The sequence below is a fragment of the Primulina eburnea genome, chromosome 18, assembly GCF_022965805.1.
Source record: "Primulina eburnea isolate SZY01 chromosome 18, ASM2296580v1, whole genome shotgun sequence".
In the NCBI taxonomy this organism is placed as follows: domain Eukaryota; kingdom Viridiplantae; phylum Streptophyta; class Magnoliopsida; order Lamiales; family Gesneriaceae; genus Primulina; species Primulina eburnea.
In genome coordinates, this window is record NC_133118.1 from 31,478,988 (window position 1) to 31,491,900 (window position 12,913).

Below are 12,913 nucleotides of genomic sequence, written 5' to 3' on the forward strand. Positions count from 1 at the left end.
CCATGGTTACTTTTACTTTTTCTTGTGATACTGCGCTGTCCCCGGCTTCCCTGCGCCTGGGTGGTACAATTACACCACCACCCTCCCACCCCAACCCCACTCCACTTGTTTGTGGTTTTTGTTTGATCTTAATTATGGAATGCCAAAATTGGTATTACGGTGGTCCTTGAATTATTGTTAAAAAAAAATAGCTCTTTTGTGAGACGGTATCACGCATCTATATCTGTAAGATGGGTCAACTTTATCGATATTCACAATAAAACGTACTATTATTAACATAAAAAGTAATATTTTCATGGATGAACCAAATAAGATATATGTCTCACAAAATACGATCTGTGAGACCGTCTTACACAAGTTTTTGCCTAAAAAAATTAGTATATTGTCAGACGGTTTTACGGATTTTTACTGTGAGACGAGTCAATCATGTACATATTTATAATAAAAGTAAAAAATTTATTATAAAAAGTAATATTTTTTAATAGTGATCCAAATAAAATATGTCTCACAACATTTACCTATAAGGCCGTCGTTTCACGTGAGTTTTTTTTTTTCTAAAGAGAAATTATTAAATTTTTATTATATTTCTTGTGAATAATAAAAACTTTTTTTACTTAATAAAGTCAATTTTGTATACATTTATTTTAGTCCTAAAACCATTTCTTTGATTATTACAAGGTAATAAAATCTAGTTAAATTGAGTTTGAAAATTTGTATAAAGTTTTGTTTTTATTAATGGATTCATATAAAATTTATTGCAAATAATACTTTGGAAGACCTTTCATTTTTAATTAATTAATTATTTGATTAAGTATTAATTATAGCATTCTAGATAATTAAAGTCAGCTCAAACTTGATTTATGTAATCTAATATTAAATCAAACAAATCTCTACACCCTTAAACTTAACCAAAGTGGAAGGGTTCTCCCAGGGAAATTTGTATCAGTATTGTTCGCGAAAATTTTAAAAAACGAACTCGTGTTTTTAAAAATCAGGCATAAAATTCTCTGTAATTGAGGTAATTAATATATTCGAGTTTTAAAAAGATATGTGACAAATAAATTTGATAATAATTTTATCAAATTAATGCAATTTTGCAATATGCCGAGTTGATGTACGTAGGTTTGGTTTGCTAATACCTAATATCCTATTAGGCATTAATTTCGTGTATTTCTACTTAATCCCCCGATATGATAAGACAAACTTGTACATTATTGTCATTCTTATTATGAGATCCTTGTTTAAACATTTGGTCATGTTTAGAGCACATGAACAACATTATAGCACGACGATTTTACGATATTATACTTCCTTAATTTATCAGAAATCGGACTATAAGTAAGTAAATGAAAAAAGAAAGTTACAATTCAATATATGTATTATCAAATTGCAGTCGTTAATCTTTTTCCACGTGACACTGATATGGTATGACGTGTTCGATAAGTCGTGGTCTCATTTTGATATGGTCGAAGTGAATTCTTACAGGCCATCAAGATTTCGCAATTCTTTAAATGTAAAAATGCTTATTCTAATTTTAATTTTTCAATTTATTTATTTAATTTAAGGCGTTAGGCCACGGAACTTTAAATATATGTTTTAGGACAAAAAGTTGTGTGAGACGCTCTCACGGGTCGTATTTGTGAGACGGATCTCTTATTTTGGTCATTCATGAAAAAGATTATTTTCTATGCTAAGAGTATTACTTTTTATCGTGAATATGGGTGGGGTTGACTCGTCTCACATATTAAGATCAGTGAGACGGTCTCACATTAGACTCACTCATGTTATAGTGGCATGTTGTAACAAAAATTGACCACATTTGCTCACTGAAACACAAGCGTGTTTTGTCCCTTTCCCAGCCTAGGTAAAATAGCTGCTACCCGTATAATATTTGCAAACAAAAATATAACGCAAAAACTTATGTAAGACGGTCTCACAAGTCGTATTTTACGATACAGATATCTTATTTGAGTTATCCATGAAAAAAATATTATAATTACTTTTTATTGTGAATATCGGTAAGATTAACATGCCTCACAGATAAAGATTCGTGAGACCATCTCATCAGAGATTTACCACAATAAATCATAATTTATTTGATTTTTTATGTTTTCTACACACACTCCGATGCTTAACTCGTACATGAGTCGAATTCGACCACGAGTCAAATTCGAAGGTGGCCGAGATTTAACTAGGTTTAGGGAATTTTTTTCTACGGATTAATGCCCGGTTATTTTGAGACATATTTATATGTAGCTACTGGTGAGAAATTTAAAAAAATTTAATTAATTAATTATTAAAATACATAAACAAAAGTTGAATTGAATTGGTTCTAAATTGAATTAGCTGGATTCGAAGGCCTAACTGAGGAAAAGGCTATGCCCCCCGAAGGGTCCCAACCGAGTTGTCCACTAGAAGAAGTGTGAGGTCCAAAAGTTGCAAGTGGATGAAGGAATCTAGGCCGAATATTTTGATAAAATATTTTATTTTATTTTAATTTCATTTTAATGGTTTTTTTTAAAAAAATAAGAAAATAATATATTATATTGTCACGGTTTAACAGGTTATTAAATAATTTTGCACAATATATTATAGATTTATGAAATGGTAGTAATTTATAGTTAAATATATACATAAACATGATCACCGACATAAAAATAAAATTATTTTGTCAACAATATAATTTCTTTAGGTTACAGTCATAGCTGCAATATATTATTACATATTTTTTTTATTAATTAGGTTATTTAAAATCCACACGAGGCATATAATCCATGGTTAAATTTTCCACACCCCAATGGTCACGGACTCATGCACCAGAAATTTTACATATATATAAATTAAATTTTGTTTCGCATTAGTTAGAAAGAAAAGTTTAAAATTATTAAAGGATATAATGTACCTTTATATATAGAAACGTGAGTTAATAACTTTTCGTAAAGAGACGGCGGATACAAAATAATTTTTATAAGAGTTCATTGGATAATCACGTATATGAACGACTATAACTGAGATGTCGTTTGACTGATCAATTTTGTGGGATGAATATTTGACTCGATATATAAAAAGTATTATTATTTATATCTAAAGTATTACTTTTTCATTGTTGATATAGATCAAGTTGATCTGTTTCATAAAAATGGATCTGTATGAACATCTCATTAATGAGACATGCTCGAAAATCTTAAGTGAAGACCGAAGACGAGTGTTTAAGAGAATATGTCGAAGAAAGATACAATATATATTTGATTTTATTTTAGAAAAATATATTTGTAACTATATATTTATCAAATTATATACAACTCATAATATAAATAATTTTTAAACTCCAAGATTTTGAGCTATAATATAACAAGTAATATAGTGGATTTCCATAAGTGAAAAATTAGCTTAATAATAGTGATTATGGTGGGAGATATAAATTAAGATAAGCAAAAACATATGATGGAACTCAGGGCTCCTATTTTTCGACGTTCACACACTAAATTCTCGAACTAACATTGATACTCACGAGAAATTTAAGGTTCGATTCCAGTAAGTGTCACTAGTCCAGACGCAGGTTTCGAATCTTTCTTGAACCTGAAATCAAGAAGAAGACCGTTAAAAAGGGGCCGAGAGGGTGTCCCGACATAGTCCCTCCGACGCTCAAGTCAGAGGCTGAGGTTATAAGGGGAGCAGCTAAGGGTACTGCTGAAAAATAATATATCGAATGAAAAATTAGACACCTAAATCTCATATTTATAGGAGAGTACATGGGCCTGTGATGTGCCTTCTACCTTGGTTTGGGATGAGTCAAGAGTCCAAATCCAGTTTGGACCTGATCTTAATGGGTTCATCCATGTGATATCAAACATAATAACTTACAAATTACGTTGGTCAGATAAATCACAATAAAAAAACACTGATATTGATAATATGGATGTTTCTTGGTATAACATAAATTTTACTCAAACGAATACATACATGTTTAGAAAAATAAAATAAAATAAAATAACAGGCAGATAATAATAATAATAATAATAATAATAATAATAATAATAATAATAATAATAATATGTGCAAACTCTTTAGTGGGACCCGGAATTTGTTTCCAAGTTTGCAGACATTAATCGGGGTTATGCCCTAAAATTTTTCTTTCTTTCTTTGATTAATGGGGTTAGTTCGATTATGTGTCCACACCCCATATGAGTGGTTGAGATTCCCCCTCATGGGGAAAAAAAAAAAATTAAAAAAAAACAAAATTGGGCCAGAAAAAATTCTGGCCCTTGGATGTACCCTGCAGGCACTGACTGCAGGGGTAGGATGAAATAATCCGATTAATGGTTACAGAATTTTGTTTGGCTCGTTTGAAGGGGAAAAAAATATATAATTACCATGTTAAATTAAGATTGAGTCGATAAAATAACGGTCCTAGACGTTTTTACGAGGAAATTTTGTGTGATCTACGCAGAAGAATGTATCAAACAATGAATTTTTATTTTTATATAAAATAATATTTTTTTGAGTAGTAATATGTCCTGATTAAGGATAATCAAACTTACCATTTTAGAAGTTATTATAATATATTATATTATTAAATTTGAGACGTTTGTTATGGTCCGTAATTTTATTCGATTCAAAAGTTACACTTATTTGAATTAACATTCATTATTCAAATTTTTTTTATATTATCATAAATTTATCAGTACCCTATTATTATAAATAAATAAATAAATAAATCATATAAAATTTTCCAGCAATAACAAATATCCCTTCTCAACAATTCATCTCCCACTGAACAACACCAATTCACCATAGCTACTCAATTCCGAAGAAAATTCAACTATCTTTATATCAAGATAAAACATAATATTTATAATAAAATAATATTAATCAATCGTTGAAGTACATAGCATACTATAAATTTATTATTAGTATGAAAAAATGTTCGAATAAGTGAAATAGACGAACGTTTGATAAAAGATCGAAAATTCGATCACCACATTAACATAGTAAAAGCTATTTAATGTGGTATGATCTTCGTCTACATGTGGGTGTTTCTTCTGTTTGTATTTATTTTGACTCTAAGGAGGCGGTTCGTGTAGTTCTCAACCCAGATTTGGACACGGGTCCTTGTGGTGCATTGGTTCTTGAAATTAATTCTATGTTCCTAGTGAATCATTTTGTGTCGATCAAACATATGCATCATTCGGCCAATACCGTGATACACTTTCTTACTCATATATTCAATAGCTCTTTTAATTTACTTATATATATATATATATATATATATATATATATATATATAGTAATTCGGGATTTATCGACTTAACGAATGTGTACTTTAAAAAAAAAATTAACTATTTTTTGGTTGAACATTACATGATAAAATTGAGATTCGGATTCAACGCCGTTCCCCGTAGGAATTTGTATTTTGATGTGACCGTTACTCATTCCGTTACGAGTTCTAAAACACCACCCCCACCCCCCGAAGGGATGGGCTCAGGGGGGTGGGTAGCGGACTTGAAACGAGATTCCAATGGAGCACGATGGCGGATTTCAAAAACATCATTCAATCGGATTTTATTTTTTGTTGGTAATAAAACGACAAGGTAAGCAACAATTTAATTGGATAAACGGCAGCCACGTATACACTTTTTCTTGTTATTTTTAATGACACGCGGCAACGCTTAACTGACTTATTTCCGTTTAATCTATAATTATTATATGATACACACGCAACGCTTTACGTCGATTTTGCTAACATCCTGATTTCTTCTTTGTATATGTTGAATAAATCAATCGAAATATGACGTGTGTGTTATTATATGATTTTAAAAATTTGAGTTGTATTATTAATAACAAATATAATTTCTGTTAGAGTGTCAAACGATAAATCCTAAAATTAATATCAATCTCGATCAAAATCATGAGTTCGATTCTCATTTATGCCAAAGAATACAATTATTGAGAGAATGATTGTTGGAGTATAATAACTATCCGCTTTTGCTGTTGTACAATTTAAATGATTTGAGCCGTGAGACTGTTTTACGGATTTTAATTTGTGAGACGAGTCAATTCTACTGATATTCACAATAAAAAGTAATGCTCTTAGCATAAAAAGTAATAATTTTCCATAGATGGCCCAAATAAGAGATCTCTCTCACAAATACGATCCGTGAGACTGTATCACACAAATTTTTGTCATATCTTTGTCATCGATTATATGTTTTGATAAAACGACGACGAACGCGTAATAGACAAACGAACATTTTATTGATTTTTTTGACTTATAATTTATTCTTAGCACAAAGGTTTGTCGTCGATCAGGTGTAACATACTCGGTGTAGCATTAATATCTACCATGAAACATTAGCTATTATTTGAATAATATTACAATAATTACTCAACTGCACATTATCTCTCGTAAGAGGAGAAGGCAACGAACTACCAATAAACGATTGCTCGCAAGCAGTAGCTCCCTGACCCGCGTCGTTCGCATGCCGATAAAGGTCCATGTAATGCGCTTTGCTTAGATCATCCGGCGCTATTCGTAGAGCAGCCAATGCACCGTCGTACGCATGCAAGCATTGGGTCAGAACATTTTTTAGTTTCGGATCAAATGCGAAGAATAATCGTTTGTTGATATCTGACCTGGTTTTCGAAGCTTTATCCGTGGCTTTATCAATGGCGATCTGCCCTAGCTCCGGCAGGGAAGCCGTTCGGGTGGCCGGGTCAGCCCCGAACACGTTCAAGCAGAAGGCGATGTCTCTAGTTTTATCGCATACCTTTTCGAGAAGTGTAGGCGTAGCATTTGTTGTTACAAATAAATATAAATTGATGACAAGGAGAAAAATAATCTTGTAATTAAGTGAGGATGCCATTATTGATTTGTGGTTTATGAGATTTTTAATTTTTAAAATAGGATATATATATATATATATAGTAAGACAAATCTTTTTATAAATGTTTTTTGATTGGATTAATGTGGAAAACAGCTAATTTAATTAATGGGATTTGCTCCATATCTCTGGAGCAATCTTGTCTAGATCATAGAGATTAATTCAGATTTATTGCAAATTATTATCAGTTGAATACTTTGTTTAATGAATAAGATTATGAGTATTTCATTGGTTCATGACATAATTCAAAGATGAGATAAGATGATAACAAAATTACTAAAATTTGGGCAAAAACTTATGTGAGACGGTCCCACGGGTCGTATTTGTGAGACGAGTCTCTTATTTGGGTCATTCATGAAAAATTATTACTTTTTATTGTGAATATTGATAGGGCTGACCCGACTCACAGATTAAGATCCGTGAGACGGTCTCACATGAGACCCACTCTAAAATTTGATATGAAAACAAAACTTATATATATATATATATATATATATATATATATATATATATATATATAAAGTTAAAAACTTGTGTGAGACGGTCTCACGGGTCGTATTTGTGAGACGGATCTCTTATTTGGGTCACCCATGGAAAAATATTACTTTTTATGCTAAGAGTATTACTTTTTATTGTGAATATGAGTAGAGTTGATCCGTCTCACATGAGACTCACTCATATATAAAAATTGCTAACTTATCTGATATCATATTAATAATAAGTCTAAGGCAAAAACTTGTGTGAGACGGTCTCACGGGTCGACTTTGTGAGACGAATCTCTTATTTGGGCATCCATGAAAAAGTATAATATTTTATGCTAAGAGTATTATTTTTTATTGTGAATATAAGTAGGGTTGACCCATCTCACATATTAGTATCAGTAAGACGGTCTCACATATATGAGACTCACTCTAAGACTAATAATAAATAATAAAAGGTTATCATATGGAAACAAAATCTAATTAAACAAAAAAATCAAAATTGTACCAGTGGGGAAAAAAATTTCCCAATAAGAAAGTAGGAAATTTAAAATATGAAAAGATAAAATTATAATGTTTCATTAAACATCACACTCATATAAAAATAACAATATTTAAAACATAAAAAATTTATGTGAGACGTTCTCACGAGTCAATTTTATGATACAAATTTTTTATTTGACCACATATAAAAAAATAATATTTTTTAATACCAAAAATATAAATTATCATCGTAAATATGAGTAAAATTAACTCATCTCCAAGATAAAAATTCTTGAGACCATTGATCCGATTCATATTTATAATAAAATGTAATGTTTTTTCAAATAAAAAACAATAATTTTAATAATATTTTTTTCATAAACGAATCGATTCTGAAATCAATCTCGGAATGTCACAATAGTTTGTGTGATATTTAGAAATATAAAACAAAATGAAGCAGAAGATGTCCATTTCCGACAGTTATGGAACCTCATTCAAAAATTGAAAAAGACGTAAGGTACATAACCTTTGTTTAAACCAATCAAATACCGCCACGTATACATGAAAATTCAATGTATGTATATTTATATATAATAATATATAGAGTTTTGACATGCTGTGTACCTATCGTGCACATTTACGTGAGTACCGATGAGGTGTCACCCACCTATTGGATACGCAATTTTTTTATATTTGATCACGGTGCTCACATATGTACACGGTAGGTGTGCAGCATATCAAAACTCATAATATATATTAGTTAATAGCTATCACTTCAATAATGTTACAATAGTCACCCAGCTGCAGATTAGCCCTCGTGAGAGGAGAAGGCAACGATTTATCGATAAACCCTCGCTCGCAAGCAACAGCTCCCCGAGCCGCGTCGCTGGCATGCCGATAGAGGTCCGCGTAATGCCCTTTTCTCAGGTCGACCGGTGCTATTCGGAGAGCAGCCAATGCACTATCGTACTCATGCACGCATTGGATCAACACATCATTTAGTTTCGGATCCGACACGAAAAATAATCGTGTCTTAATATCTGCCCTGGTCTTCGTAGCTTTATCCGTAGCTTTATCGATGGCGATTTGCGCCAGCCCGGGCAAGGAGGCGGTCCGGGTGGCTGGATCGGACCCGAACACGTTCAAGCAAAAGTCTATGTCTACAGTTTTCTTGCATACGTTTTCGAGAAGTGTAGGTGCAGCAGCATGTGTAGTTACAAATAGATATCCGTTAACAAGGAGAATGAACATCTTGTAATTTGGTAAGAATGCCATTGTTGTTTTTCAAGAGAAAAAAGTTCTTGATTTCACAGTTTATGGGTTTTTAAAATCTTGAAATTTCGGGTATATATTATTAGACAAATCGTTCTATCAAGGTAAGTGGATCGTAGGAAACATCAAGTGGAGCAGAGGATCTTGTCCGCAAATCGGATGGGATTTGTTCAATATCTCTGAACCAATCATCTTTAGATGACAATGATTATTATTCAAGATTTATGGTAAATTATAGGTTAAATACTTGTTTAATGAATAAGATATATATGGTAACCATCGATCGATTTCAAAGATGAGACTACATAAATGAGTAATATTAGAAATATAGGAATTCTAAATTACGAAAAGATATACACATAGAAGTACATTATTTTATTTAAAAATTACAATCGTATAATAAAAATACATTACTTTTTATGTTAAAAATATTACTTATAATTATTGTAAATATGAGTAGATTTGACTCGTCTAATGAACAAAAATATGTGATAGTATCTCACAAAAGATCTGCTGTAATTATAATTGTAGTGGTAAAAGGAATAATTTTAAAATGTTATAATCACATCATTAACTATATATATAGCTTTCTCTTGGCAAAAAAAAAACAATATAATTTAAATATTTAATAGCTTTCTCTTGGCAAAAACTAGTGGATGGTCCCACGGATCGTATTTTGTGAGACATATATCTTATTTTGGTCATATGAAAAAATATTACTTTTTATGTATTATTTTTTATTGTGAATATCGATAAGGTTGATCCGTCTCATAGATAAAGATTTGTGACTTACTCTCAAAAAATATATTGTTTTCAACTTTTATTTTTTCATTAGCACATGAAACTAATAAAATTACTCAATATTACTTTTTTAATATTTGGTGTGATTGCTTAATTCTTCACCCACCTACGTATAAATCATTAGCCACCACCTTAATAATATCACACAAGTCCTCCAACTGCACATTAGCTCTGGTGAACGGACACGGCAACGAGTTCTCGATATACGTCTTCCCGCATCGAGTAGCCGCAGTTTGCGCCATGCTCGCCTTCAGAAACAGGTCACTGTACAGTTTTATTCTCAGGGAAAACGGCGCTGCCTTCAGCGCGGCCCATGCGCCGTTGTAATTATGCACGCATTGGCTCAACACGTTCCTCTCTTTCGGCTCCGTCGAGAAAAACAATCGCTTGTAGATATCTGCCCTCGTTTTCTCGGCGTGGCTCGTGGCTTTAGCAATGCCTATCTGCGCCAGCCCGACCAAGGAAGAGGCCGCGCGGGTGGCGGGATCCGACCCGAATACGTTGAGGCAGAACTCTGGATCTGTAGCTCTGTTGCATTCTGTTTCGAGAAGCGTGGCATGTGTTGCTGTGAATAACCATGCATGGAGAAGAACAAGAAATGATGATTCCAGGAGAAAGAACAGCTTGTCTGCCATTTTTGTTTGATTTGATGCAGAAAATTAAATAATGTTCTTGATAATTTGTGGTTTATTTTTATGGGTTTCGAATTTTTTTTCCCGGATATGTATAATTACAGAAGCATTTTACCGAGGTAAGCGGATTATAGGAAACAACGAACTCAACGGGATTTAATTTGCTCGATCATTCAAACATTAATTATTCGAAGATTTATTGTATAATTTAATGAATAATATGTCTGTAACCGACCATAAATTTCCCTAAATTTAATTAGAATCGTTACAAATTAATGAATGAGAATAGAAATATGAGAATTTTGAAATGTAAAAACTCAAAAAATAATTTCAAATTCACGACTTAAATTCAACCAAATAAGTCGAGGGTGGATACTTGGACTGAATAGTTTGGTAAATTTGGATTGGAAATCTTTTATTCATGAATAGGTCTTTCGTAAAACGGTCTAGCTCATATATCTTTATTCGAGAGACATGTCAATAATGTCCATATTTTAAATAAAAAATAATATTTTTTCGTGGATGACCTATATAGAATATTCGTTTCACAAAAAATTGACCTATGAAACTGTCTCAGAAAATTTTTTGTGTTTATTTCAAATGCACTTTTCCCATGTTTGGATAATTTTTAAATACATATATTTTAATCAAGTGAATAATTTTATAAAAAAAATTGATATTTTTTTATATAAAAAAATATCATCGTGACAATTCACTTTTTTATATGTTCGCCTGAAATCAAATTATTCAATCCAAGCAAAACCCGACGAAATTATTGTATGAAAATGTGACGAGAGAACATTTTTTAAAATAATTAAGCAATTTAATTAAAGAATCTGACATGTCTCAATCTCGTCCTTTGTGAGACTAACCCATGTTTAAGAATAGGTTAGCGAAATAATAGGATTAGGGGGACAATTAAAAGTTGATTAGGTGTGATAAATACAAGGTAATGATGAACAATATACAGACATGGATTGTGATGTGTCTCCTTATAGAATCTTCTGTCACTATTAAAATTAGAGTGGGTCTCATGTGAGACCGTCTCACGGATCTTAATCTGTGAGACGGGTCAACCATACCCATATTCACAATAAAAAATAATACTTTTAGCATAAAAAGTTATACTTTTTCTTGGATGACCCAAATAAGAGATCCGTCTCACAAATACGACCCGTGAGACTGTCTCATACAAGTTTTTGTCTTAAAATTATCGTTATAAAAATATAATAATTTTTAGGATAAGATACATAATATATAATATATACATTACACATAATCTAGACTTCTGTCCACAGTCGGAGATTTGTTGGTTCTCCTTGATACCCAAATAGATGAAATCCAACAAAAATAAATTCATCATCACGAATTGAGTCAGAAAATAGATGTTTAGGAGGAAAAAGTAAAAAATATATATAATTATTTTAAGGCAAAAACTTGTGTGAGACGATCTCACTGGTCGTATTTTGTGAGAAAGATCTCTTATTTGGGTCATCCATGAAAAAATATTATTTTTTATATTAAGAATATTACTTTATATTGTGAACATCGATAGAGTTGATCCGTCTCACAAATAAAAATTCGTGAGACCATCTCACAAGAGACATACTCTTATTTTAATGTCTTATTTTGGGGTGGTCGCAGCCAGCCGCCCCCACCGATCAACCAGATAAGAAATGGTGACGAAGAAGAGATTTGTATCACTTTTTTGTGAATATTTTGATTTAAAAAATAAAAAATACTAAAAAAGGCATTAAAGTTATGTTTCTTTATTAGTATCTCTATTTGGTTTCGACATCATAGGGAGATTGTTAGGCAAATAATTAATTTTAACGACTTTATACATAATCTGCTTTAATGGGAATTTTCATAGTACATAAGATGTAAATGAATTTAAATATTACTTCATAAATCGTTCCACTCTCATTCAACATGCACCACAAATTACCATATACTTAATCACACTGCATAATCTATAAAAAAAATTTGTCACTTATATTGCACATTTACGTCATATTCGATCATCTCATACAAAATACTAAATGATATTTTAAGATTAGAATTTGGACCTAACTCAACCCTAAAAACTAGCTCAAGAGGAGCAAATTGACTAATTCCATATAGTCAATTTTCAGAGATTTTATCCAATCGATGTGAGACAACTAATACAACCACCTCACGCTCAAGAATGAACATCTGGAGCGTGAAATCTATGAATAACCAAACTATGAGCAGAATGAGTAGTCCAACTATAGACAGTCCAAGATATAACGGTGAAACTTGAATTTTAATATCATGTTAAGATTAGAACTTGGATCCAATTGAACCTAAAAACCTAGGTCAAACGAGATAATTATCCAAACCC

The 12,913-nt window shown here is 31.6% G+C and overlaps 2 protein-coding genes across 2 annotated transcripts; both read right to left on the minus strand.

Annotated features, from left to right (window-relative positions):
- Nucleotides 1–6,338: 6,338 nt before the first annotated feature.
- Nucleotides 6,339–6,863, minus strand: LOC140819273 (uncharacterized). The gene has a single exon (XM_073179280.1). It carries the CDS (start codon nucleotides 6,861–6,863, stop codon nucleotides 6,339–6,341), a length of 525 nt encoding a protein of 174 aa, XP_073035381.1.
- A 1,736-nt stretch (nucleotides 6,864–8,599) lies between these two features.
- On the minus strand, nucleotides 8,600–9,118 carry LOC140819274 (pectinesterase inhibitor-like). The gene has a single exon (XM_073179282.1). The coding sequence runs from the start codon at nucleotides 9,116–9,118 to the stop codon at nucleotides 8,600–8,602; it is 519 nt and encodes a 172-aa protein (XP_073035383.1).
- Between the last annotated feature and the right edge of the window lie 3,795 nt (nucleotides 9,119–12,913).

Excerpts from the sequence above, each read along its gene's own strand:
- LOC140819273 (XM_073179280.1), bottom strand. The coding sequence starts at position 6,863 with ATGGCATCCTCACTTAATTACAAGATTATTTTTCTCCTTGTCATCAAT.
- LOC140819274 (XM_073179282.1), bottom strand. The coding sequence starts at position 9,118 with ATGGCATTCTTACCAAATTACAAGATGTTCATTCTCCTTGTTAACGGA.